Source organism: Zingiber officinale, chromosome 8B (genome assembly GCF_018446385.1).
Source record: "Zingiber officinale cultivar Zhangliang chromosome 8B, Zo_v1.1, whole genome shotgun sequence".
NCBI lineage: Eukaryota > Viridiplantae > Streptophyta > Magnoliopsida > Zingiberales > Zingiberaceae > Zingiber > Zingiber officinale.
Genome location: NC_056001.1, coordinates 96285380 through 96312142, shown reverse-complemented (window position 1 = coordinate 96312142; position 26763 = coordinate 96285380). Strand labels below are relative to the sequence as shown.

Sequence of the window (26763 nt, the reverse complement as noted above, 5' to 3'; positions counted from 1 at the left end):
TAGAGATTTATTTTTGAAAAACAAAACGTCCGTAACGGTATTACAGATTTCGATATAACGGTGTCCCGTGGCGGCGGTATCGGGGTTCTGGTTCTTTGAATCCGCGCCGGTCTCCTCCCGCGCCTGCCGCAGTTACAAGTGTGTATATATATGTGAACCTCTCTGTTCCTTTGGCCCTTCTCTCAGCTTCGAACATTTCCGTCGAAAGTCTCTTTCAACGTCTTACCCTCCCGAGGGCCCCAAAGCGAACGACGCCGGCGGAATGGCGAAGGAGAAGGAAGCCGACGCGAGGAAGCGGAAGCCCACCGCCGAACCCTGCCCCGACGACAGCCATCAGGGACAAGGCGGCGGCGACGTCGCAAAGGAACCCCTGTTGCCGCCCTCGCCGGTGTCTCCGCCCTCGCCGGTTGCCCCGCCCTCGCCGGTTTCCCCGCCCTCGCCGATGGCCCCGCCCTCGCGGATGGCCCCGCCCTCGCCGATGGCCCCGCCCTCGCCGGTTGCCCCGCGCTCGTTGCCCATGGTCTTCCGCCGCCCAAGAAGTAGGCTTCCGCCCTCGCCGCTTGGGTCTTCGCACTCGTCGTCCCCCGTCGGCTCTCACTCAGCACGCAAGTTTCTCCGCTTCTTTGACAGAGAAACAGCGCCGATCCCCTCCGCAGCCTATCCCTACCCACAGAAGTCCTCGGAGGATGATGGACCCGAGCTCTCCCTAGGCTTCGTCGAGGTGAGATTCTTGATCCGGATCGCGGTCGGAGTTCTTGGGGATCTTGAGATTCTTGTTTCTTTCTCTTGCTCATTGGATCGGTATCGCATCGCGCAGGAGCCGGAACAGGACTTAATCGGCGGCGAGAAAGACAAAATCCCTTATATCGGAGACATGGTGAGCGATCTTAGCTTTCCCTCTTTGATTCATCGTTCTTCTCCATGCCCGCAGTTGTATCCCTCTTTTTTCCCCCTTTTTCCATAGATAGCTCTGTTCTTGATCTGAACCGCACGCACCGCTAGGGTTCGAGTTTTTAGATCGGCATCAATTTCTCGACTTGACTTGCTTCTTAGATGAGTTGTTAGGATTGCACAGTCGCTCCAAAATCAAGCTGCATTATTATGAAAACCTATGAATTGAATGTCTCTTCTTCATACTTGACAGGAGCCCCTTTCCTCATTAGCCGATGAGTACCAATCGGGCACTTTCATCTTTAAGAGGAAGATCGAGGTTCGATCTGAAACAATTGCTGTTTCTATGCATTCATAATCTTCATTGTAACCCTAAACTCTACTGGATTTGTGTCCTGTGTCAAGCAGCTTCTTCAGGAAAAACACAGAGGAATCAGGCGGGTAAAAAGGGATGGAAATTGTTTCTACCGCAGCTTTATCTTCGCCTACTTGGTAATCTTATACGCTCTAACTGGATGATGTTGAGCGGTTTGTGTAGTAATTCATATATGTAATGTTTGATGTGAAATTAGGAGTACCTTTGGGAGTCCCAAAATGAAGCTGAGATGGTGCGTGTTCTTGCAACTGCTGAAAGTTTGAGGGAGAAATTTTTTGAGCTTGGAAAGTCGCCGATTGTAATTTCAAATTCCTGCGACGTAAGATGTACTAATCCTCTTCATTTTCTTATTATATTTTGCCTCAGTTGTTTTCTGGCGTTAAATTGATAATTCCAGTTTTTCTTTTCTTAAAACGTGATTCTGTCTAATAATCTTACAATTCTGCCTTTTGGGAAGAAATAATGTAATCTAAATGCCTAAACTGGTTAGATTGATTAAGCCTAAACTGGTTAGGTGTACAAGTTCAAGATGAAACTTCTTTTACTTTGCTTGGGTAGGAGCCTAGGGATCGTAACTCCCAATTTATGTCCCATCCTGCATAGTTTAATAAACGCTCATCCTAGTCTGGGATATGCTCAACCTTGCTGAACTGAGACCAGATTGATGCTTTGGGATTTTAAATTTCCAGCAATGGAGCAATATTTACTGACGGATATGAAAATAAAAACTCAGGTATTCATCAAGATGGTGGACAAAATTCGGAAGGGGAAGCTGAAGTAAGTTTCCGTTGCAACTTAACTGACAGATGATATTTTCAAAATAATCTTCCTTCAGCGATAAACAATTCAGCTAACATATTCCTTTTGCAATTTTAGTCATATGGAGCTTCTTCAGAGTTGCCGTGAAGAAATGTCAGATAAACGTGAGAAAATTTACCCCAAATTTATTCAACTCATTCGTTTAGATATTAAATTAGTTACATTTGTTCTAACAAAATTCTCTGGGCAGTCGTTAAATTCCTCAGGATGGTTGCTGCTTGTGAAATGTGCAGAAGAAAAGACCACTACGAACCATTTGTCGCTGGGATGTCAAACACAACTGTGGAAAAGGTTCTCTTTGGCTGATAAAGCTTCTTACGGTTCTATATTTAACTACTTCACATCTTAGGCCATCAGTACTAAAACTACACCGATAGACATCACTGTCATTTAACATCTGTAACAGCTGCTCGTTTGTCTTCTGTGCATTGACATCTTGTTCTGCCTTTTCTTTCCTCTAGTACTGCCAGAGGTCCGTCGAACCACTGGGGGAAGAAACTGAAAACATGGAGATCCGAGCTCTATCTGATGCCTTAGGAGTGCCACTACGCTTGGTGAATCTTGACCAGAGCTTGACTAACGGCGTCCCTTTGGTAATTGGTTTTGACTTTGGACCCCCTGACGATCCACCAGACATTGATAAGCGTGCACCTCTCTTCACCTTGCTGTATCGGCCTGGACATTACGATATTCTGTACCCTATCTGAGATCAGCATGGGTATGGTGTTCTCTTACAGGTTTTTTTTTGGCTTGTCCTCTAACCTTTTATTGTTCTTAACATCTCTGATCTGTAGTGATTATTTTTGCACTCACCATCCTCGCAGGACGATAAGTGTGGCATGGTTTAAAGTTCCTCCAAATGTGGCGACTCTTTATTTCCAGGTGACATGTGTATATATATATGGAACAGAGGATATACAACATTCATCTTGATCTCTTGTGAATATTAAGCATGAATGAGCAAGTTGGTCAGATATATATCTGTTAACGCTAGCTTGCTCTCATTTTTTTTTTTTTTTTGAATAACTAGTTTGTCAGAGAAAATGAGTTGGTTAGATTGTTGAACGGTATGAATACTAAACGATTTTAAGCTGCCTATTTGAAGCCGCAATTCTTTCTATGCATAGCTCTCTAAAATATGAAACTTCATCAAGAACTCTGCAATACAGATTGGTAGTTTAGCAATTGAATTTTTTATTCATTTTTTTAAAATAATAAATAGGAATAGTGCATTTAAATTATTAGCCCTTTAAAATAATTAAATATAAAGCCTTAACGCAGACTCGTTCGCGTCTCTTTCGTATCTTCTTTTCCGGCCGCAGAAGCAACTCGCTATTCGGTTCCTTTTCCTAGCGATCGCCCTTGTCCTCGAAGGGTGAAGCGGAGGAGCCGAGGGATCGGATTCCCATTTGGATTGCGACTGCACCTTCTCTCCGGCCTCGTTGTTGGCGAGTGACTCGAGGGGATTTGGGAAGATGTTGGACGTTTCTAGGGTTCAGAAGGAGTTAGTGGAGTGCAACCGCGATGAATCCATTTCCGGCGTCAGCATCTCCCTCGCCGACGGAGGGACCGATCTGTCGCACCTCCGTGGCACCATCTCCGGCCCCGTCGACACTCCCTACCAGGGCGGCACCTTCGTCATCGATATCCGATTAACCAGTACGATCGCCCCTGTTTCTTTTTCTTTTATTTCATGTTCCTTTTTGCCATTTTTCGTGGTGAAAAAACCCTTGCCATTAGGTTTGCTTTTGAGTTTTGAAGCGGTTGTATGATGTCAAAACGGGAACAATTGGGATTGGCACCGCTCCTCTGTCGTTTTTTTTGTCGTACTTTTGGTTCTCTTTCCTTGTTTTGAAAATGAGAAGACTGATTGGAAACTGATCAAAAGATGATTATTTGGAAGGGGAAAAAACGTGAAACGGAGCCTTTCTGGTTGAGTTGTGATGATGCCCACGAAATGAGGAAAAGATGGAGAAAATGGTGGAAGAAACCTAGTTTTGTAAGGTGGAATTCTTCCTCCAAAGAATGCTACATATATTTGCTTTTTGCAAGTGTAAGAGAAAAGGAAGAGTAAACTCCACCAAAGTGATAAAGTTGGGATTCAAATCCATGACCTTGACAACTTCCACGTATTAGATAATTGTTTTGGTTTAAATACTTTTTACTCTTCATCTTAATTTTGAATCTTCAAGTGTTAAAACTCTGGGAAGAATGTAAATGTTGCATGTTGGCTTCATATACATCTAGCGAAAAGAATTTCCATGATTTATGATTTGTTTGAAAAGTAAAAAGTATGGAATAGTTGCAAGAGCCTAGAAAGTGAAATGATTTAGTAATACACTAAGAACAAAAATATTTTAGTTTCTACAGCAGCAATCTTTTCTTGCTTTCCAATTTTATATTAAAGGGCAGCCTAATGAACGAAGCTCCTGCCAATGTAGGGTTCCAAGGAAGAGTCTATTGCACGCAACCTTATCTTGCTTAAGACGTTATTTTCGAAACTCGAACCCGTGACCTCGAGGTCACATGACAGCACCTTTATCATTGTGCCAAGGCTCCCCTTCATCCAATTTTAGATTGTGACATTTAATTTTTTTTTATACCATTGGGTCTATCATTTGCATTCAATTATGTTGGCATTACTTCTTTACATTCATAATTCCTGCCATCTCCTTTTGCACTCAATAATTCAAATAAGCTTTCCTCCTCGATATAGCATCTTTGAGTCTCATTTTAACATGTGAATGCAATAGAATAAAAGAAAAGGCTTTAGATTGTCAATATTTGTTCTCCATGTAGTATATGGCAAATGGTTTATGATGTTTATGTTTATATGCAGTCTAACCGGATTTCTCGTTGGTATCATTAGCATTCCCTCCAATTTATCTCATACATCTTCTATCTACATAATCTCCACATATATTTTGTATGCTGGAATCTGGATACTTGTCTCACCATCATATGTGTCATCTTTTTCAGATTTATGATCAATGTCAGACACATCTTTTCTACTCTGCCATTACATTACCTCTGACATGTTTCTTGTTCCTTTGATACATCAAAGATTCATGTATGTCATTTTTTTTTTTTTTCATATTTGTGATCCTTTATAGATACTCATTTTCTACTTTGTCATAACACCATCCCAAAATTTTAATATACTGGTATTCATTGACATCTTGTTCTGTTGGTACTTAATTTTCTGCATCATAATTGTTTCCTCATTTAGCAAAATATTTTTCTCAGAGTTAATGATGGAGTTCAATTTGTTGCAGGTGGCTATCCCTTTGAGCCTCCTAAAATGCAATTCGTTACAAAAGTTTGGTATGAATATTTCATTCATCAACACTTAGCCTTATGCTTTATTATGCTTTTCCTTGATGTTTTGTGAATTATATCCATGATACTTATAAGTCAGCTGAGGTTTTCTAATTTGTTATCTAGTGTGTTTAGTTGTTTATTTGACAAAACAATTTATGAAAATAAAGTTGTTGAATATTTGGTATTAGCATTCTGGCTTGAGGAATTGAAACATTCACATTATTTTTGACTTGGTAACTTCATGGAATGGATGTTGGCGCCGGATGATTATTCATAATTGGTTGATGCTAAACAATGATCTTGTCCGCACAATATGTGTTATGCCTCCACTTTATACAACTTTGCACTTCTGATGCTGAATTTTCTTTTTTCCTTATTTCTGGTGCGCTGTTTTAGTCCACTTTGGCAATGGATGTAACCAACCTGGACTATTATTTATGCTGAAAAGGGTTGTTTCACCTAGAATCTTGCTTGCTCCTCCCTCATTTCATTTAAAATACGAACCAGTGTTGTTATTGGATCATGTTTGATCTCGAGTTCTTTTTATGATCTTCCTTCTACAGCTAATGTGTTTCATTTTGTATCACTATTTTTACTGTGTGATTACTAATTCTTTGTGGTAATCATAATCTTGAATGATCTGTATTGGATGGATAATTAGAGTTCTGAACGGATAGAATTTGTTCAAGCTATCTATTTTATTCATCTATCAGTGGTTTTGTGATATATTAAACTTCATTTATTACTTGTAGCAGAAAAAATATTATTATTGCTTTTCCATTGTCAATTTTGGAACAATGGATCACTTGCTGACTCTAGCCAACTATGTCTACATTGTTTGCTTGCATATCTCTGTTGAAGGCACCCAAACATTAGTAGTCAAAATGGGGCCATATGCTTGGACATTCTCAAGGATCAGTGGAGTCCTGCCCTCACATTAAAAACAGCTTTACTTTCTCTGCAAGCTCTACTCTCAGCGCCTGCTCCTGATGACCCCCAAGATGCTGTTGTCGCCAAGCAGGTCTAACTTACCATTTTTTTTTACACTTGGCTAATGCCTGAGAACACTTGGTTTCATTGCTTCAGTTTTGCATTTTTTTTGTCTAATTGGTACAGTATCTGCGAGAGTACAACACATTTCTGGCTACAGCTCGGTATTGGACAGAAGCATTTGCTAAAGGGTCATCTTCTGGCATCGAAGAAAAGGTATGGATTATAATAATCAACTTTAGTATTATTTCAGTTAAATTCCTTTTGCCTAGAATGAATCAAATCGCGTGTCCAGCCAGTCCGCTACTAGCTGATGTTGGCCGCATGACTTTGATGTTATTATATAAAATAAGTAGGGGTCTAATTTAGTCTAATGAACTTAACCTTTATGGTTTTGTTAATTGAATTTGCTGAGCGGCCAAAAATAGTTTGAATAGGGAAAGAATATCATTAAGCTGGAGGTCTACCCAGGTTGTAGCTGCTAATTACCACTACAAAAGAATACTTAGTTTGAGTGTTATATATACATGTACTTATGGATAGGCTGATGCTTTGTGATTGAGATGGGTTGATTCCAATGTTATGGTTTAGAGGAAACAACTTGAACCAACTAAAAAATTCCAATCTAGATAGGTTTGTTTGGATGGGACTTGTTTTTCATATATTTACCAATTTTCTTTATTTCAATAACAACAACAATAACCAAGCCTTATCCCACTAGGTGGGGTCAGCTATATAAATCCTTCTACGTCATTGAACTCTATCCTATACTATTTCTTCATTTATACTTAAATAAATTTTATTTTATTTTATTGTTATTATCCAAGTCTTTTTTGTTCTTCTTCTTTTGATTTGCGTATTTCTCATAGTTTCACATCGCTTAACTAGAGTATTTTCGTACCATCTTAAATGTGTATCTTGGAGTTTTCCCTCAATAGATACAATTTCGACTTTCTCTCTAATGCTCTCATTTCTTATTCTGTTCATTCTTGTATGCCCACAAATCCACCTTAATATCCTCATCTCTACAGCTTTCGTCTTCTGCTTCTTTTTTTCAATACATTTTTGAAAATTTTCCGTAAGTTGTTTGATGATGTGGTTGTTAAAAATGAATTATGATTTGATCTCATCAATTTGAGCGAGGTTGGATTTTTCTTTCAAAAAAAAATAGGGCATTGACTTCCTTTTAGAGAAATAGCTAAACTGTATTTTTAGTGATTTTTAAGCAAAATCCAAGACTAGACTAGGTCCAAATAAAAAACTGAACTTTTAGGTTAGATTGAGTTGTGTCAGGTTTTATGTACTTATGGTAAGGCAAGCTTTAGCAACTAGATGTACAAGATATCCAAAAATCTGGAAACATTTGACAACAGAAGGAACAGCCATCGCACTGGACTCCTCTTAGCCAAATTGGGCAGATAATGAAGTGTGTACAAGCAAGGGGAGAGAGAGAATAGAAATGGAAGGAAAAACTAAACCATGGTAGGCATGAGAAAACTAGATCATAGAAGGTGTGAAGATCTAGCAGTCCTTTAGGTTTGTTGCATTTCCCTCTGGTGCTGAAGGTGGTAAAAGTAGTTGTGTAGAAGGCATAGAAAGTGACATCTGTTTCCTTCATAGTTGATTTCCATCTGACTGGGAGTAGAAGCGCATAGGAAGTGATATTTGTTTACTTCATAGGTGATTTGATTTCCGTCTGACTGTTTGCTCCATGACCAAATCATTGCATGCCTAAAAGTTTTTTTTTTTTAATTAAGTAGCCTCATCTCTGCCCAATCAACACATAATGATAGTGGAGAGATCTAAGTTTTCTATAAAAGTTTCTAGCACGATTAGCTGTGGTGTGGGAATAGATGTCTGGACAAGGACCTTGTCCAGCCTGTTGCTTATACTTGAGAAAATACAATTATATATCTCCAGATGCTTGTTAGCTGAGGTTATGTCACAACACATTTCATGTTGCTAGAAATGTCTAAAGTAATGGGCGTCCAATCTCAAATTTACTTTAGGGCTTAGTTTACTTGGCTGCATAACTAAAGTGGAGGAGGTGGAGGAGAGGAAATCGACCAGAAATGCATAAAAGCAAATTGTTGATTTGTAATCAATGTGCAAGTTTGTGATCTCTTCTTCTCCCCTTCCTATCTTGCCCCAAGTAAACCAAGCTTTGAGACCTAAACGTAAGTGATGGACTGAAAGGGGATGAATAATATCGACCTTTTTCATTTGTATCTTTTGAAGTCAACTGAATCTTGGAATGACTATCCTCATTCAAATTATTATCAATTTCTTTCAAACGCAGCAAAGGCATTAAACTCTTCCAGATCATTATGGTTGCTTCAATTTATATGAACACAAGTGACTAGAATCTGAATATAGCATCATTTGTTGGGTTCAGGTTCAGAAGCTAGTGGAAATGGGTTTCCCAGAGAACCTGGTGAGGAGCACGCTGAAGAGTGTCAATGGCGATGAGAACCTGGCTCTCGAAAAGCTTTGCTCTTGAAAGGCTTTGCTCCCGATCGGACCTCATCTATCTTACTTTCTGTAAAGCATGCATCCAAATGGGTAAACCATAGACAACTCTATTCATCTTAGATGGTCCGTATAAACTCTATACGAAAATGATCAAATTGTCGAAAGCTTGTTTCAATTTCATAGGTTTGCCTCTTTTATGGGCTAGTGATATTGTTGGTTTAAAGTTTCTGACTAATCAAGCATTTTGAAGTTGAGATAACCTTTTTTAGTTCATTACAAGTATGTGATCTCTTTAATTTGGTTTATGCAAGTTCATATAGTTATTATAATTCTGATTAATCTGAATATTTGATGATTATTATGAAATTGAATGTCAAGCCCTCCGGTTGATGGTAAGTGCATGGTAGTTTACCTGTAGTGGTGGGGTGGGAATACATAGTTTATGTTTGTCCCATCATGTACTCAACACTTTTACTCCTGATGAACCTCCTTTCATTGACGTGGGATGCCATTAATTCGGCGGTTTCGCCAATTTTTAAATTCAAATCAATCAGTTTCCTGGAAACTATTATTATTATTTTGTCTTCGTTGTTTAGGATGCAACTAAAAACTCTGTAGAGAATTGGTCTGGACTAACCTATTTGAGAGGAATTAGTCGACAATTTGGTTCGGTTCAAGCCCAGACTGCAATTGAATTTGGTCCGGTTAAATCTTGTGGGTTTCCTCTCAATCGACTTGAATTTTAAAACTTTCAAAGGGACTTGAATTTTAGAACTTTCAAAGGGGTATTTGTAAGTTATTGAATTAGTTGGATAAATTAACCTAGTAAATGTGTATGAAGCAAGTGATTATTTGTTAAGAAAAAAAAAATGAAATTGGAGATTTTAGTGAATAAAATGCTAATCTTTCTGTGTCGTCAAACTCACTCTTTCATGATCTATATATTTATTTTAGATCTAAATTTTTAAACGTATGAGTCAAAGAAAGTCGTGTCAGTAAAGCAATTGGTTTAAAATTGAATTAAATCAATTAAAATTGATTAAAAATTGTGTTAGAATCGGTCGAACAATTAATTGATTTTTTTTATCAGTTGATTGAAGATATTATTAGTTGATATTCGAATCAGTTTAATTTATCAATCAAGTTGCTTAGTTATTATTATTTTTTTATTTTAAATTAACATTAGGTATCCTGTTAACTTGCGTAGTTATTGTTGGTAATATTATTAGTCCATTAATATTAGACAATCAAATTAGGTTGATTTATTAATCAAACTACGTAGTTATTATTGTCCTATTCAGTGATTCAAATATACTATTTATATTATAGCAGTTGACTTGATTTATGAAATTTAAAATCTAAATTGAATTGATCTTTTTCATAAAAAATAAATTTCTAAATTAATCTAATTAAAATTTTAAATTATGTTTTCCCATAGGTAGGTCATTGTCTTTCCTCTCTCCCACTGGGGACATAGTTATGTTCCTTCAGGTTCTTGGTATTAGACTGCAAATGTTAATTAGACATTTAAAATTTGATGGGAAATTTTGATGAGAATGATAAATTTTGATGGGATCGAATTGATCCCATTTAAAATTAATTCATTCACATAAATAAATATCTAAATTATAAAAAAAATAAACAGTTATGTCCCTTCAAGAGAGAGGTTGATATTGTTTCTGTCCCTAAATTTTTCTGTCCCCGTGTCTCTTTGTCGATCGGGCGGACAGATTATATCCCAAGGATATCTTGCACATCATAAGAATACTGTACATATTTTAAGGATATCATGATACCTTGAAATATAATCTGATCTGTCCGATCGATGTCCGATCGACAAAGAATATGAGGGACAGAGAAATTTGAAGGTAGAATATCCGAACACACACGATAATGAGCTGCTACAACTCGTAAGGAAATGCATGTTTGTGAGTCGATATGGGTTATTTTTTATTTTATTTTTTTTGTATATTGTATTTTTATCATTTATGAAAGTATACAGGTAAAATGATAACAGTAAAAAAAATAGTTAGAATAAATGCAATGCCACAAAATAAATACAACATAAATGATAGCAGTCGTTTTCGATCCAAAGTTTCTTGCCGTCGAACGGCAGTATGCAATCCGCGCGGTTACTCACCATGTGGCGCATATGGAAAACAAAATTATATTTATTTCCTGTATCTTTTGGACAGGAAACACCATATCACTTCACAAAGCCCACACGGTGTTGACGTCATCACGAAGCGAATTAGTGCGACTACACGTGTATGATGGTTCCCCATTGACAGGTGATCTGAAACTAACGAAGTGGGAAATAAATGGGTAGAAAAATGGAGGATGAAGCCCTCTCTCTCTCTCTCTCTCTCTCTCTCGGCGCACCGGTAAAAGCCAAATCAGGAGAGGCGGCGGGCGCGGCGTTGAATCCACCGGTCTAGGCCTCGAGGGACATCCGGAATCTAGGAGGTCTGTTGTCCAGCAGGTGTCGTTGCGGCGAGCAAATCGGAAACTAGGAAAGGTCCCATCTTTGTCATCCGCCTTCATCGGTTCGTGCCTGTTCGAGGTCCCACCGGGCTGCGAGCTGGCTTAGAGACGCCGGCTCAGAGTAAATGTACGCTGTCCCACCTCCGCGAGGCACGGGTCTAGCTGCCTCGAGCATGGAGGCGGAGGCGGAGGCGGATGCGCCGAGGGTGTACCAGGCTTGGAAGGGAAGCAACGTAAGTCGTGATCTGTTTATTCCGACTTCCTTAACGCTTATGTCCAGCTAAATCAGTTCAACCTTGATATTTTGATGTTTGTGCCAAATTAGGGTTTTCTCGTTTTTTTGTCCTCGCGGCGGATTGAAAATATGAGGTTTTAGCTCTTTATTTCGTGTTTTAACTGGAAGCTGTTTTGACCATTGCTTGCACTTTCAAATGCCCTCTTTTTTACTTGCCACGTAGAATCGAATGCAAACTGCGATGAAGGAGTAGAACTTTATATGAATAAGTTGATATGCAACTGGATTTGTTTTTTACTCGATCAAATTACGGTTTTGCTGTCATGTTTTATTTCAATCATTTAGTCCGTATTCTGCCTTATTATTGAACCATTTGTAACTATGTTGTGACAGTACATTGAAGGGGAAGGAGACGATGTCCATACAATTACTGATATGTGCACGAACTCACAATTAGAAAATTACTGCATGATGATCCTGAGGAGGATGTTTTTTCTTTTTTGTTTTTTTTATTATTCATAAGATATAGGAATCCATATATACTCGCATATGAAGTTAAGAGTACTAAGAAACTTTTTATAGATTTACATATGACTTTGGATGTTATGGCTCTAGTGGAAAATACACTGTGTATATGGTGTATTACCCGTGTGCATACATGGCTGCTGGGACCTGTAGATATAATGCTAACTGCTTTAACATTACTGTACCTACCAAGGAACTTGGCAAAGCGTAGAAGCTAGTAGGAACCAGTTTACATTAACTTCATCATATATAACCATCCTCATACTGTAATTATTCTGGTTGGATAAATTGAATAATTCTCTTCATTCATCCTTTATTATGATTGAGTTTGGCTCATTTTGTTAATCTTCCTGAAACATCATTTTTTGGATCCCCTATGCATGTTTGCTTATCTTCTGCAGATATTTTTTCTTCAAGGGAGGTTTATATTTGGCCCTGATGTGAGATCATTGTTTCTCACCATTTTCCTGATTGTTGCTCCTATTTCAATCTTCTGTGCATTTGTCGCTGGAAAATTAATGGATGATTTTTCTAATTCTCTGGGTATACCTGTAATGGCAGTAGCTATCATCTTCACTATATATGTAAGTATTTCTTATCCCTATATTTATCAAGACTCATCTGAATACCATATCTCGTTGCTGTTTTTCAGAAAACAGGTATCTAGTCTTATTTTCTGTTTTCATGAGATAGTTTGAAATTTTCTTAAGTTTTGGCTGCCGCAAAGATGTTGCTCTATTTGTTGTACATTAACTTTGATAAGATAGGTAGTTGATCATTGTTTTATGAACCAACAGACACTCATTTCATTATCGATGTGAAGTCCATATTTGAGATATAAGCTTCCAGATGTTTATTATTCAAAACAGATGAGAAATAATTTCTTATCTTTCTGGTCGGCTTCCTTTCTTCTGGTTGCTGTATGTGATAATAAACAAGCAACCCTGAAATGGTTCAATAGTATCATCATGCATATATATATGTATGTGTATATATGTGTGTGTGTGTGTGTGTGTTAAATTTGCCTTGGTCTTTATTTGTTATATTGAATGTCCATCTCATATGATAGGAATCATCTTGTTTAGGGATCATAAAAAATTAAATACTTTATTTGGAATAGGATTAATCCCTATAAATAAGTCAATGTCCAATCTAAAAAAAAAACCTAATCTATTTACTTTTCATTCTATATGAAAAATTAAGATGCCTTCAATGGACAATCTAATGCATGAGAATAATTTTCCAATCTAATGTGGTGTCTGTTCAGTTTGGTTAACTGCCATAAATAAGTCAATGCAAACAATGTCCAATCTAAAAAATCTATGGTCTATTTTATTTTCATTCTATATGAAACATTAAGACACTTTCCACAGACAATCCAATGCACAAGATTAATTTTAAAATCTGATGATCTAGATAAGCACATGGATGATTTATTAAAAGCTAATCAATTTTACTATTTAGTCTCTTGACTAGCAAACATTTCATTTTTATACTTTCGTCCTCAAGATAATGGCATGAGACATCTAGTTTAATTATTTCTTTCCCTCACACGTTCCTGTACTAAATTAATTGCTGTGCCTATGTGGCTTTCTCCTAATTTGTAGTTATGAATTATGATACAAAATTAATGTTATAGTTACATTTTGATTTGATGAATTTTTATTTAAGCATTACATTGAACTTACAATGTTGATGGAGTTGAATACGATATGGTTGGATGTTTTTAAATGGTTGAAGGATGCTATCTCTTAAAAATGTTAGATTCTTTGCTTTGATGTAGTGCCTCACATCCTGAACTTGGACATCTTTAGCAATTTCTCTGTAGCCCTGGATTTGTGGTAGGGGAAGGATGACGAACTGCTAAGTTGAGCTGAACTTGGAGAAATGGAGGTAGGATGGCGTAGGAGTTGAGAGGAAAAGGTTTTGGAAGAGAAGCAGTGATACATGTTTGATGGAATGGTGAAGATGAGTTAAAGAGAATCATGAACTAACTAGGGTTAGTAGAGAAAACTTGGGTTAGGGATGCCCATTTTATGTTCTTTCTAGATAGGATGGCAGTTGGATGATTCCTTGAAAGGGGGCTCAATTTGTTGCTATTGTCTCTTTGTATGAGTTAGGTCTTAATATTATTTATCATGTCATCTGTACCATTGGTTCCTACTACTGTTGAGCACACTAAAGTGATCATGAAGAATTGAAATCACTAGTCCTTTTTTGTACGTAGTAATTTGAGGATTTGAATTTACTAAATAATGGCCAGCATCAGTATCCTTGTCTCATGTCACTTGTTTTGGTTCCTTATGATGCGCCTCTACAAATCTAGCATAGATATATCAATTTTTTTTTTATCTCATAGGTTTTTTTATTTTTAGTTCTCTGACCAGGTTATTTTTAATAATAATTAGAAAGTCTAGATAATTTTGGATTTATTCTTGATAACATTCCCCTAGATAATCATCCAAGACATCTGCACTATTCCCTACGTTAATGTCCACTGTTAAAAGATATTTTCTTAATGATGTGTACAGTGTACATGTGCCACTCATAGGTTAATATGAATTCATAAAAAGTTAGAATAGAGAACAGGAAGAGAAAAATGAAAGAAGCAGCAGCAAGGTAAGAGTTGTAAGTGTTTCACTTTAGGAATGATGTTTTTATGAGATGATCACTACCAAGCTATAAAACTTATTTTCCAAGTAAAACCAACGGAATACTAATGTAATGTACTCTAGGAAAAAGCAACAAGGTCTGGCAATGTCCTATCAACAATCATGAATGGAAACACTATGAACCATCACAAATAATCTACCCTTGATACCAGTGTGTTATAGTTTAATTTAGGCTGATATGTCCTCATGTATTATCTAAAAATCAAGCAGAAGAATTATAGAACTTTGCGAGAAAAAATGTCAACTAATAACCACAGTTTATATGAAAATGAGATTAGTTTGTCTGAATTTCTAATGGATGGAGTTTGATTTGGATATCCTGGCAAGCCAACAAAAGTTGTACCCTTCTGTGCCATGTTTCAACTTTTACTAAAATAATCATGTAACGAATGTTGTTTGGGATTAACCATTGGGTTGTTAACATGCAACATGCTTACGGTTTTTGATTCGGGCATTCACATGGATGCTTAAGATGGTTAAGACATGTCTAAACAGCATCAAATTGATGAAGTGAGGTGAATGGGCACGTTTTAGTGGCCAAGGAGGGGTGTGTACAGGAAGATGTGCTACAATTAGAGAAGACAAGTTATTGAATTACCTATAACTATTATTTTTTTCCATCACGGGAAATTAATGAGAAAGATTGCATGTACTTTGCTAGATAGTAACTGCAGAAAGTTGTTGTCATAAGGTATTCTTATGAAGCTTGGATTGCTAGTCCCAGGGAGATCTACACTGCTATATTAAAAGTCAACATGCTAAAGTTGATAACTGGCACTCCATCTAGTAGCCTCTGCCTATATATTATCATGGAAACGTAGTCTCTACTTTCTAGTAATGATCTGATCAATACTGTCTGCAGTTAGAATTATTTCTTGGATGTATGGTTATAGGTCAGTTGAAACACAGAAAAACAAATATAACTAGCATGGTCCACCATCTACCACAGTATATGCCGTGGATATGCAAGGAAATTCCTGAAATTGGTATTTTAACACTCAGGATGCACATATTAAAGGATCAGTAATTATTCTTCGTTGTATCTCATGCTTGTTTATCGTATAACCATATACTTGGTGTAGGACAATTAGGTGTGACTTCAAAAAGTTTTGAAGTTTGAGTTTTAAGTCAAGAATGCTTAATTAATCAACCTCAGCCAATATTGTAGGATATGGATTTTAAGAATTTATTTCTAGCTTTAGAAAAACTGGATGGTGTAATTTATACAAAAATATAAGAAATTTTCAAAGATGGAATTTAAAAAAAATGGAAAAAGATATTTGATAATATTGTTGTTGCATGGTATTTTTTGGTTCCCTATATCCTACTTACCACCAGGCTGGAAACTTAAAAAGAATGCTTATTGGACTTCTGGGGTTTTAAAGTGTGACTGAGGTTTTACATTTCAGGATTTAACTCTATTACTTCTTGCCTCCGGTAGAGACCCTGGAATAGTACCTCGCAGTGCACATCCTCCAGAGCCAGAAATCATTGAGGGTGGTGGTGAAGTTGGAGGTGTCCAAACTCCACAATTTCGATTACCAAGAATGATGGATGTAACTGTTAATGGTATGACTGTAAAGGTGAAATACTGCGATACTTGCATGCTATACCGACCTCCTCGCTGCTCTCACTGCTCAATCTGTAACAACTGTGTGGAACGCTTTGATCATCATTGCCCATGGGTTGGTCAATGCATTGGACTGGTGAGCTGCAAAATCTCTCATCCTTGATTGAAATTTAATGCGTCAATCAGTTCAAGTCAATTTGCAAAAAGCTGCCTACTTACTAACAAGATCTTGTAGTAGATACAATGTCTAGATTTGTTGACTAGAATTAGTAATAATGGAAATTGTCTCAATATCATTACTAATATTTATTCTTGATGCAGAGAAACTATAGGTTCTTCTATATGTTTGTCTTCTCAACGACTTTGTTGTGCCTCTATGTGTTTGGATTATCCTGGGTGTGCGTAATAAAAATCAGAAATGCCGAGCACATAACTATTTGGAGAGCAATGGCCAAGACTCCAGCTTCCATTGTCCTCATAATTTACACTTTTATATCGGTTTGGTTTGTTGGAGGTCTGTCCGTCTTTCATTTATATCTGATGAGCACCAATCAGGTAATGTTTGTGGCTGTTTTCTATTAAAAACTGTTTAAGTATCCTTCCCATGTTACTCTCAATTTTCTGTCCTTTTTAGACAACTTATGAGAACTTCAGATACCGTTACGACCGGAGAGCTAACCCATATAACAGAGGCATCATGGAGAATTTTAAGGAGATTTTTTGTACCAGCATACCTCCATCAAAAAACAACTTCCGTGCAAGAGTGTCACATGAACAAGGACTTCAACCACGCTCCTCGATTGGAGGCTTCATGAGCCCAAACGTGGGAAAAGCTGTTGGAGACATTGAGATGGGCCGGAAGCCAGTGACATGGGATGAACTAAGGGCAGTCACGCAAGTTGGTGAGAATGAAGAGGGTCTAAGCAGCAGAAACATGATGGATGACAAGGATGGTGAGCTCAGTGAACCTTCCCCTGATTTAAGCAGGGAGGCTTACACGGGAGGCATGGAAGTGCAACCTACACAGCACCATAGGCGATCAAGTTGGGGAAGAGGTGGAAGCTGGGAGACAGCACCCGACTTCCAAGCTGTGGCATCTGCTGCGAGGGAAATGAGGACAGGTAGTGGCATTGGTAGCAGCAGTTCAGGTGCATGAAACTCGGCGACACAAGGCAGGTAACTTGTAGATGGAAAATTTGGGGATCAAAAGGTGGTGTTTTGTTATATTATTAGCTTGTGAGGTATCTTTTTCCATCCTTTCCTAAACTTTTACTTCAATAGCATTATCGTCATAATTCAACAGTTTCAGAACATTGGCTGGGGACTAGACTCACTTGGCGAATGTATATTTGTGATTTCAGAAGTTCTTAACAGTCTTACCCAAATGCTATGTGTCTTTAATCTTATTAGAATTTGTGGTGAGTGAATTCATGTGGGTAGTGTTTGAATGTCGAGTGGTGTTAAAATGGGACTAGCAAGTTAGTCGGTTTGTGTGAAATTTGGCGCACATATGTCCGCCATCTGAATGCCCTTGATAAGTGAAGGGTTTTATTCGCATCAATTGTCGCCTTGTTGAGTCTCATATTAGGGTTGGTTTGTGGTGATGGTGATGATGAAGTCTAAGAAGTTGAGGAAGAGAATGTTGTTTGTCCATCTAGAGATCAAGTCCAAAGCATGTGAGCAAAGGGAGATTTTCAATTGTTATCAAGATCTTTAGTAGAGGAGTTAACTATAACTTTCTCAAGACAAGCTTTCAAGTGTGAAAGATTGAGATAGTGTGCAGAATGGAGGGCCGCGGGTAGTTATGGATCTATGTGTCCAAGGATGTGGATATGAGTCTGAATTATAGAGCTCCTCGACGACCAAGGTCGAAGACAGTTTCAAAGATATGATCAAAGTCGAGCAGTTCATGATAGAGTTGTCGAGGGGCAAGTTCGCATGGCTTTGTGTTGAACTCGAGGATCATCTCACCATGCGGTTCAAAGTATGGAAGAACCTTTTATAACATGGAGTATGAAGGAGCTACATAATCTTGTGCTTTCATTAAAATTTTTTGATTTAGAAAATTTGAGATATCGATCATCCTAATTGTTTTTTTTAACTATCGACTAATCTATGTTGGAACTAGAAAGACCTTTGTTTGAAACTCGCAAAATTAATGTTTTTTTTAGTTGTTAAGGTTGATCACTTTAAAAGTTTTTTTTTTTTTTTTTTTTTGTCAATGAGCAAAAAGTTCATAATTACATTAAAATTATAAGCTTTTGTTAGTTTGAAAACCTCAAATATAAATTGCAATTATTCTTAGAACATCTCTTGAGTTACAAAACTGACTAGAATGATTTTTTGTTTTTTTTAAAAAAATTATGAATTAGTAAAAGGAACGATCTCAATAAAGTTTTGTCGTAATTTCAATAAAATTGTTCACTCTTCAATAAATTAGAGACAATAGGCTACAATGAACATATTAGAGAGAACTGAATGTGTTTTGTCCTTTCAGTATGTCGTTATCGTTCTTGTTGAGGTAAATTAAACAAAACACTTCATTTGTCGAAAGGAAGATTGACATAGAAGAGACTTACTAGATATGAATCGCATAAAACTTTATTAACATCTATTAATCGATCACCATCTTTCGTTATGTTTCACTAACATCTTGTACCTCTGAATAGATTCCCACTGTCATTCAGTTCTTCGGAGTGGTAAGTCGAGTGAGGTAGCCACACGCGAAAACGAAAATGAAGCGGCAGCGACTTGAGCTTCAAAACCCCCAGATGCTATGGAAGCGGACAATCCTACCGGTGAGAGTAGTTTCGTTATGCCAATAACATCTATACCGATATCGACTACAGAGGTATTGTTAAAACCATGAGTATACGAAAAAGGTTCTTTCCTTGGGGTTTACACATGTGGTTGAGGATTTGGAACCTCCCCGAAGCTTGGATTTAGAGTCGCAACATGATAAGGATCCGCGACAAAAGAGTGATCGAAGTGGGGGCACAAAGAAGCCAACAGTACAATCCAAGTCTCTTGCCAAAAATGCATCCAACCCCAAATTCTGAGACACAACATCTCCCCGATGACAAAGGAGAAGGTAACAAAGGAGAGGATTTGGACGAAGATAATGAGTGTCACCGACGTGTAGTCGCATTGTCACTAACAGAAAATTATGCTGTGACTCATGATGTGATGACTAAAGACACTATTCAAAGTAAACATTAAGCCACAGGAAATCTTAGAATCCTATTGTTATGAAGAATTACAATACAGACATGAAGACTCACATAGAATACTTACCAAATGATCCTCTTTTTCTAACAAAATGACATTAGATTGGAGTATGGCCATACTCTTCGATGAGTTGTGTAGTAAGAATCAAAAGGTCCACGAATGAACTAAACGATGCACGCAGAAACCTAGCCTCCACCGCTTCAAATTGTCTATATTAACAAAGAAAAATAAGTAAAGTGTGAAGAAAAGGGTATAAAGTAGACATACGATAAACTTACACTTTAAGCTTTCCATCGCAAATGGATATCTGCCTCTTAACCTTGTCCGGCTGCAGCTGAACATTGAATCGACAGATAATAGTAAACAATTTATCCAACATAGGAATAAAGAGTATTCTATTTGTCTTGCATCCACAAGGATGCAACTTGTGCAGAAGTAACAAGAGTTAAAAGTTGCAAACCTCCTTATCAACAGCTAATGCGGAACCTGCTATATTTGCATTCTCATTCGATCCAAAATCAACTTCAAAGTCACTGCCGACAGAACATAGATGCGGTAATTAAAATGAAGTGGGACTAACATGAAATAATATTAGACCAAATCAATTAGAAAAGATAAGGTATAGTTGACACCACAAAAAAGTTTAGGCCTTGGTGTATATCACAGAAACAGACATTCAATCATGACAAACTAAAAGCTGAGAAGTCTACTATTTCCATTTCAATAACTGTAAGGTATTAAAGTTTCGCGTGCCATTAAACAGTGCGAATAAAAATGCATCCCATGCTACATCATTCCCCAAACCTCGTTTAGCAATCTAATCACAAACATTCAATGTTTTACTGGTCATGTTTGTTGTGAGGCTAAATTCTTTTATATGAATCAATATTGCAGATGAAATCATTTTCTATTGTCGTATAAAAGTTCATGATGAAATTTCTTACATTGTCTCATGCACCATGTAATGCCTCAAGGAACAAAGAAACAATAATCAAAGCTTGAAGACAAGTACATATTGATTCCTGATTCTTCTAAAATCCCAATGGTAACTGAAAGAACCCCTCGTCCATGCCATTTAATGTTTCTTACTCAACAATAGCATAAAGAAGCTTCGAAGGAAGGAAAATAGACACCAACATCTTCATTGCGAATATTCTACATCCAAATCTAGACACAGATAAGATTGATAAAATTAATCTCGCATCTACCCTAATCCTCGCAACTCAGCTACACTCCCTTTCCAACTTAACGCTTACCATTTGTTGCATAGTATTGCCTTAGCAGATTCCTAATTTACAAACTTTCAGCTGTTATGAAACAAAACAGATCCCAAAGCCTCAGAAGGCTACAGAAAGAAAGAACTTCACAGATTCCAACACTTCAAAGCGAAAAGAGATCTCCAAACGGTCATGGGCAAGTAAAGCTGATTTTTTTCTAAAAAAGATCGGAACTTGAGCAACAAGACCGGGCGAGGAAGAACTGACCATATGAAATCCCATCCGTTAGAAGGAAGTGATGCCGCCGCGACGTCGGCACCGGAGACACTGGATTCCATTGCTAACTATCCCCCAGACGGAAAGTGAACAGGGATTAGGGTTTGGAGCGGGAGGTGGCGGCTATAAATTGATTTGAGTCAAACTGAACCAAAATGTCGAACCCATTACAAATATTACTATTCTATTAAAACACCTAAAAATAATTTTAAGATTTATTATTAATTTCACTAGCGAAATAATAAGTGATATACAGTTCTAGACTCAACTGACATATTATTATAAATTTTTCTCATCATTAATTTTCTCTAATTATTTTATATAAAAAAATATAGTTCTTTTTAGTACCACTTCTTAGAATTGACAATCAAAGAAGTTTCTATAAATATTTTCGATGACAATGTTAAAAAATATATTTTTCTTAGTTTTTTTACTAAGATAAGTATAATATTAAATTAAATTAATTTTTTTAATAGGAAAGTCGTAAGGTGACACTCGAAAATCTAAACAATTCGAATTTTCAAAGACACAAATAATTCAGATTTTCAAAAGTTAAGTACTTTACCCTAATAACTTTACTTTAGTATTTTAATATTAAAATACTTTAATTAGTATAATTTTATGATAAAAAATCAATATGATAATATATTACACACGTGACGCGTGTACCTGATCACTAATATTTAATTAAAAATGAGTGACTCAATCTCAAACTTTATTTTGATCGAACGAACATATATATGTATATATATATATATATTTTTTTTAAATTTTTTTCCCCAGAGTTCGTACAGGACCTACCATCATGATTTACCATTTAATTTCTGACAGATATCTCGTGTGTTGTTTTGGACTCTTGGGTTAAACATAAAGGAAGGAAGTAAATCATAGTCCGAGAGAAGATATATTTGAACATATATTAAATTTTTATTTAAAATTTTATATGATAATATTTCATATTTTAATTATCGCACAATCTTGAGAGGACTTCTGACAGATATCTAATGCTCCTATGTAGGAAGATCGCTCAGTTAAAATCATCTCCAATGTAAAATTTTTTTAAAAATTTATGAAATAAATAAAATTAAATAAAAAAAATCTAACTATTATAGTGCAAGATTTAAAGTTTATATTGCAACATTAGTAGTGAAATTTTAAAATTAGTTTTTTATTTTAAAATTAATGTAATATGTATATAGTCATGCAAATTACATTTATGAATTGGATTAAAAAAATCATTTAGAACTCTAACTATTGAAGATATTTTAATAGGTTTTTAAAATATTGATGTGATATGATGTGGTATATTAGGATCATAAAAAAAATTATAAAATTTTAACCATTAAAAATACCGTTAGACTGAATAAATTTTCATGATTTAGCTTTTTTCAGAATGGGTGAGGTTGTTTTAGAGGGACCGTGGTTTCATCTTTTACCACAAGAGCATTTAAATTTTCAATTAATTTTTGTGAATAACCATTAAATCTTATTTGTTTTCCAATGGAGATTTACTAGGAATTCTCTATAAATAGCCCATAAAAAGTTATTGCTCGACTAACTTAAAAGAAATTGTATTTCTTTCTTTCTTTTTAAAAATCATTTCTTTTTAAATAGATTTTGCATGTGTTCTTTCTTTATTAGCCCATTCGGCTTTCATTCTTCTAGTAATTCTCCTCAATTTGTATTTTTTTTATTCATATGGGAAGAAATTTAGTTTTTTCTCTTTCTCTATAGCACTTGTTTTTCAAATTGTTATAAAAGAGATAGACTTCTAATTTTTTTTGCAAACCAGATATTTAGGTCTCTCATCGGATTAATTATGAATAGGAAGGCATCCGGTCCAACTAATTTTTAAGATGGAAGGTGAACAATTGATCTAGAGCTGTTCTGGATATGATGTTATTATTCATTGATTGAGGTGTCAGATTTGTGCCCTCTTATCAACTCTTTATTCGTCAGTTATAGTTGACTGAGGTAGCTCGCGCACGCTCTTATCAATCGGAGTGGTATTGAGGCTCTCCAAAAAAATTCCTTCGGAGATTTCTGGAATATGGGGCCGTGAAACGGTGGACCCAGTCACTATAAAAAAATTACCCTACCTTAGTTTCAGCCCTTAGGACATAGCGCAAACGGTGGACGCATGACATCTCTGACGTAATGGTCATGGATTGATTCTCAGGAACTGATATATATATCTGTATATACCCTTCCTTCATATTCATGAGGTCAACACTAAAAGAATTGTTACGATAACGGATCTATAATTTTTTTTTTTTTTTTAAGATGAAAGGTAGCCTTCTCCCTTATTTATCCATTACACAAATACAAAAGCACTAAGTCATAACGTGGTAGTCCAACATCATCATCAGTAGTTCGAACACGGTAAGTGTATGATATATACGAGAAAATTAAACACTTGTTAAATGGGTTAACTACTGGACTGTGTGCAGAGGGCAAGAGACATGTAAATCTTAAACTAACCTAGAGGTGTTAGATCATTTGAGATGGATCATTAAATTGGAAGATCCAAAGAGTAAATCTTAAAGTTCTCTCTCCTTTAAAGATACTTATGTTAAACGTTGCATCAGTTGCAACGTCGGGAAAATGAAAAGGTACCCATTCATCTTCATCTTCCTCCATTGAAAGCTGTCATCAAGACATCGGTTTGTAACCGATGTCTTGCTTGATATATATAATGGCGTCCAAGGCAATCAGAGAAAGCGATCGAGGTGGGCAAAAGCTTCACGAAGGTGATAAGAGGTGTGCGAGCAAAGGGAGAGCATCCAGATGTTGGGATTTGGCTCGTGAACCTTGAAGGGCTTTCCGGCAGCTCCGTGATCGTGCTTCCAACAGCGGCAATCTCTTCATCGATCGGCGTCTTCGGTTACGATTCTTCGGGAGATCACTATGAGTGGTTACCGTATTTTTTAGATTTTGTTTCATGCTCTCAAAACTACCAACATTGGTATCAGAGCATGCATAATTTTGAAAGCATGGGAATCGACGCGAAAAAGTTCGCGTTTTTTCTTCTTCTTTCGCGAAGAAGAAGATGAACAGTAAATTGAATCGATTGAATTTCCATTCCAATCGATTCAAAATCGCGACAGACAAAGAAAACAACACGAACAGTATTGAATCGATTCATTAATCGATTGAAAAATTTAATCGATTCTTCAATTGATTGAAGAGAAGAAAAAGCAAGATGAACAGTGTCATTTTTATGAAGCATAGAGATGAATTGATTCACGAATCGATTCAAATGTACCATTTATATATTTAATCGATTCAATTCTAAATTTGAATCGATCAAAGATTGAAGGAAAAACTGTATGAACAATAATTTTTTAATTAACACTGTGTATGCAAAATTTGTTTTTTCTCCTTCACGTATATAAACAATGAACAGTGGTGTTTAAAATTTAATTAAATTTATTTATTAATTAATTAAATACATACGGAAATGTATTATTAATTAATAAATAAATATTTAATTAATTTATGGTTCAATTTACTGAAAATGGAATCAGACCAACTTAGCCGATCAAACCCAGGTCTGGTTTAAATTATTAGTTGATTTAAGCAGACCAATTTGATTCAATGATACCTAAAGATGGTTCAAATTATTTGTTGGTTTAACCAGCTCGATTTATTATTGAATTAATTAGGGTGATCTTGATTACAGAAGTTGGGTTGATCAAATATGACCGGATTAGTTCTGGTGTATCAGATTTTATCATAAAAATTAAATTTGTTCTAATGGGTCAGACTTAATCCAATGGGTATTGGATGAATCAAACGGACCTAAGTTTGATCAATAAGTCTGAGGTTGACTCAAATGAGCTTAAGCGATAACAGAACATAGGTCCAATTAGATTAATTCTAATAAGGACAATAGACTAAGTTTAACATCCGGACTCCTGATTGACCGGTCTAATGGGTCAGTCGACTTAAACTCCTGAAAATCGAAAAGATTGGTTTTTCTTGATTTATAATGATGGTATGCCTGTATAAATTGAATTAAACTGGTTTTGTACTGGTTAGTCAGTTTTGTACTGACTTATTTAAATTCAATTTTTCAGATGGCACGGACGATTACCACATTGATTCATCGCGAAGTACGACGAAACCAGCTCCGAGAGGATATTCAGGAGATAGAGTATAAGTCTGCTTATGGAGTCGACGGACATATTAGACGGCGGGATAGACTATTTTGGAAACTTGAGCAAGAAGAGTTTCCAGTCCTGGACAGTTATAGGATCTGAGCATTGATGCATTCATTGTCAGAGTATCCCAGGATAATAGCAGACTATGTATGGGGGCGTCATGAAGGACGTGTCACATATTCAACTCTGTGTAAGGAACTATTTCACCATATGGGTGAAGAAGAGCCTGAAGAGTCTGAAGATGACCAGGAGATGCTAGAGGAAGATCCTGAAATGAATCTGATAGAGAATCCTAAAGTTGCCCCATCTGAGATTATCCTAAATAAGTCCAGGTTAATAGGGGCAGTGTTGGCTGCTACACTAGTGTTTGTCCTAATGGAAGCAGTGCTGGCCTATCTAGTTTATTAGTGTTCTGTTTACTGTCGTTATGTACGAACAGTGTCAGCTCGTCTGGTTTTTGAGTCATGTAATAATTTCTGTCGTTTTGTACGAACAAAATTAAATAATGAAAAGTTATGTTATATGTTAACTAACTTGGAAATGATTAGTTCATTTCATGATATGATTAGTTCATATAAATATGATTCGTTCATATTAAATGATTCGTTCATTAGTTGGGATATGTGTAATATAATTGATCAATGTTGATTAGATTAGAACATATAAATGATGAGTGGAAACAATGTTATCACTTGATTTTGTAAACTAACTCTAATTTACACTGAGTCAATAAATAGTTGCACATATATGAATTACACTGAAATAATAAATAATTTGTTTATTTATGTAGATCATGACAACTAAAAACATCATAGCTGAACTCAATAAGGGTGAAAAATTATATGGGGATAACTACAAAATCTGACACCTCAAGATACAATATGTTCTTGAGGAACAAGAAGTTCTAGAGGCTGTAAATCAATTCTTGGAGGAACCGGTTGATGGTTCTACAGCACAGCACAGACGTGACCTTGATGCCTATAAGGCATGGAAAAGGAAGGACTCCATTGCTAAGGGAATATTGATTAGTTCAATGGTGGATGACCTGGTGTTTGAATATGAGCCATTATCATCGGCTCATGCAGTCTGGATAACCCTTAGAGAGAAGTACAGTGGAGTCAGTCTGAGTAAGCTCCGTCAGCTAACTATCAAGTTTGATAGTTGTAAAAAGCGCTCGAATGTTACCATGGCCCAACATCTCAGGGAGATGGGTAACATGATTCGAGAGCTTAAGACTGCTGGTTATACGTTGACCGATGAACAATAAGTTCAGGCAGTTATCCGTTCCCTTCCTGATTCTTGGGAAACGATGAAACAGAACCTGCCCCATAGTGAGAGTATCAAGACTTTCATTGATGTCTCACGCCATGTGGAACTTGAGGCGGAGAGGATTGAATCTGCAAGGATTTCGAGTCAAGCTTTTGTAGTTGAAGGTTCTGGTTCCAAGAATAAGAACAAGTGGTTTAAGAAAGGAAAGGGGAAAGGAAAGGAGGCTAATGCTATTGCTGCGAAAATCCAAATCAA

General features: G+C 36.5%; 4 protein-coding genes across 4 annotated transcripts; 3 read left to right on the top strand and 1 right to left on the bottom strand.

The window, feature by feature from the left end:
* The first annotated feature begins 262 nt into the window (after window positions 1–262).
* LOC122014057 (OVARIAN TUMOR DOMAIN-containing deubiquitinating enzyme 1-like) lies at window positions 263–2793 on the top strand. The gene is made up of 8 exons (XM_042570250.1): window positions 263–877; window positions 1145–1210; window positions 1300–1383; window positions 1464–1593; window positions 1957–2044; window positions 2144–2190; window positions 2277–2377; window positions 2548–2793. The coding sequence occupies exons 1-8, from the start codon at window positions 263–265 to the stop codon at window positions 2791–2793; spliced, it is 1377 nt and encodes a 458-aa protein (XP_042426184.1).
* Window positions 2794–3373: 580 nt separating this feature from the next.
* LOC122016788 (ubiquitin-conjugating enzyme E2 27-like) lies at window positions 3374–9142 on the top strand. The gene is made up of 5 exons (XM_042574185.1): window positions 3374–3745; window positions 5362–5410; window positions 6269–6428; window positions 6524–6613; window positions 8793–9142. Exons 1-5 carry the CDS (start codon window positions 3562–3564, stop codon window positions 8895–8897), a joined length of 588 nt encoding a protein of 195 aa, XP_042430119.1. The 5' UTR covers window positions 3374–3561; the 3' UTR covers window positions 8898–9142.
* Window positions 9143–11217: 2075 nt separating this feature from the next.
* Window positions 11218–17740, top strand: LOC122015631 (probable protein S-acyltransferase 7). The gene is made up of 5 exons (XM_042572621.1): window positions 11218–11586; window positions 12515–12697; window positions 16195–16491; window positions 16677–16910; window positions 16990–17740. Exons 1-5 carry the CDS (start codon window positions 11479–11481, stop codon window positions 17509–17511), a joined length of 1344 nt encoding a protein of 447 aa, XP_042428555.1. The 5' UTR covers window positions 11218–11478; the 3' UTR covers window positions 17512–17740.
* Window positions 17741–19539: 1799 nt separating this feature from the next.
* LOC122016326 lies at window positions 19540–21239 on the bottom strand. The gene is made up of 4 exons (XM_042573585.1): window positions 21068–21239; window positions 20044–20116; window positions 19862–19917; window positions 19540–19792 (listed from the first exon to the last, which is right to left on the bottom strand). The coding sequence occupies exons 1-4, from the start codon at window positions 21136–21138 to the stop codon at window positions 19681–19683; spliced, it is 312 nt and encodes a 103-aa protein (XP_042429519.1). The 5' UTR covers window positions 21139–21239; the 3' UTR covers window positions 19540–19680.
* Window positions 21240–26763: the final 5524 nt, after the last annotated feature.

Excerpts from the sequence above, each read along its gene's own strand:
- LOC122014057 (XM_042570250.1), top strand. The coding sequence starts at position 263 with ATGGCGAAGGAGAAGGAAGCCGACGCGAGGAAGCGGAAGCCCACCGCC. Across the intron at positions 878-1,144 it reads TCCCTTATATCGGAGACATG|GAGCCCCTTTCCTCATTAGC; the intron begins GTGAGCGATCTT and ends CATACTTGACAG. Across the intron at positions 2,045-2,143 it reads ATTCGGAAGGGGAAGCTGAA|TCATATGGAGCTTCTTCAGA; the intron begins GTAAGTTTCCGT and ends TTGCAATTTTAG.
- LOC122015631 (XM_042572621.1), top strand. The coding sequence starts at position 11,479 with ATGTACGCTGTCCCACCTCCGCGAGGCACGGGTCTAGCTGCCTCGAGC. Across the intron at positions 12,698-16,194 it reads CTATCATCTTCACTATATAT|GATTTAACTCTATTACTTCT; the intron begins GTAAGTATTTCT and ends TTTACATTTCAG. Across the intron at positions 16,492-16,676 it reads TTGGTCAATGCATTGGACTG|AGAAACTATAGGTTCTTCTA; the intron begins GTGAGCTGCAAA and ends TTCTTGATGCAG.
- LOC122016788 (XM_042574185.1), top strand. The coding sequence starts at position 3,562 with ATGTTGGACGTTTCTAGGGTTCAGAAGGAGTTAGTGGAGTGCAACCGC. Across the intron at positions 3,746-5,361 it reads CATCGATATCCGATTAACCA|GTGGCTATCCCTTTGAGCCT; the intron begins GTACGATCGCCC and ends AATTTGTTGCAG. Across the intron at positions 6,429-6,523 it reads ATGCTGTTGTCGCCAAGCAG|TATCTGCGAGAGTACAACAC; the intron begins GTCTAACTTACC and ends TAATTGGTACAG.
- LOC122016326 (XM_042573585.1), bottom strand. The coding sequence starts at position 21,138 with ATGGAATCCAGTGTCTCCGGTGCCGACGTCGCGGCGGCATCACTTCCT. Across the intron at positions 20,117-21,067 it reads AACGGATGGGATTTCATATG|TGACTTTGAAGTTGATTTTG; the intron begins GTCAGTTCTTCC and ends TTCTGTCGGCAG. Across the intron at positions 19,918-20,043 it reads CATTAGCTGTTGATAAGGAG|CTGCAGCCGGACAAGGTTAA; the intron begins GTTTGCAACTTT and ends TTCAATGTTCAG.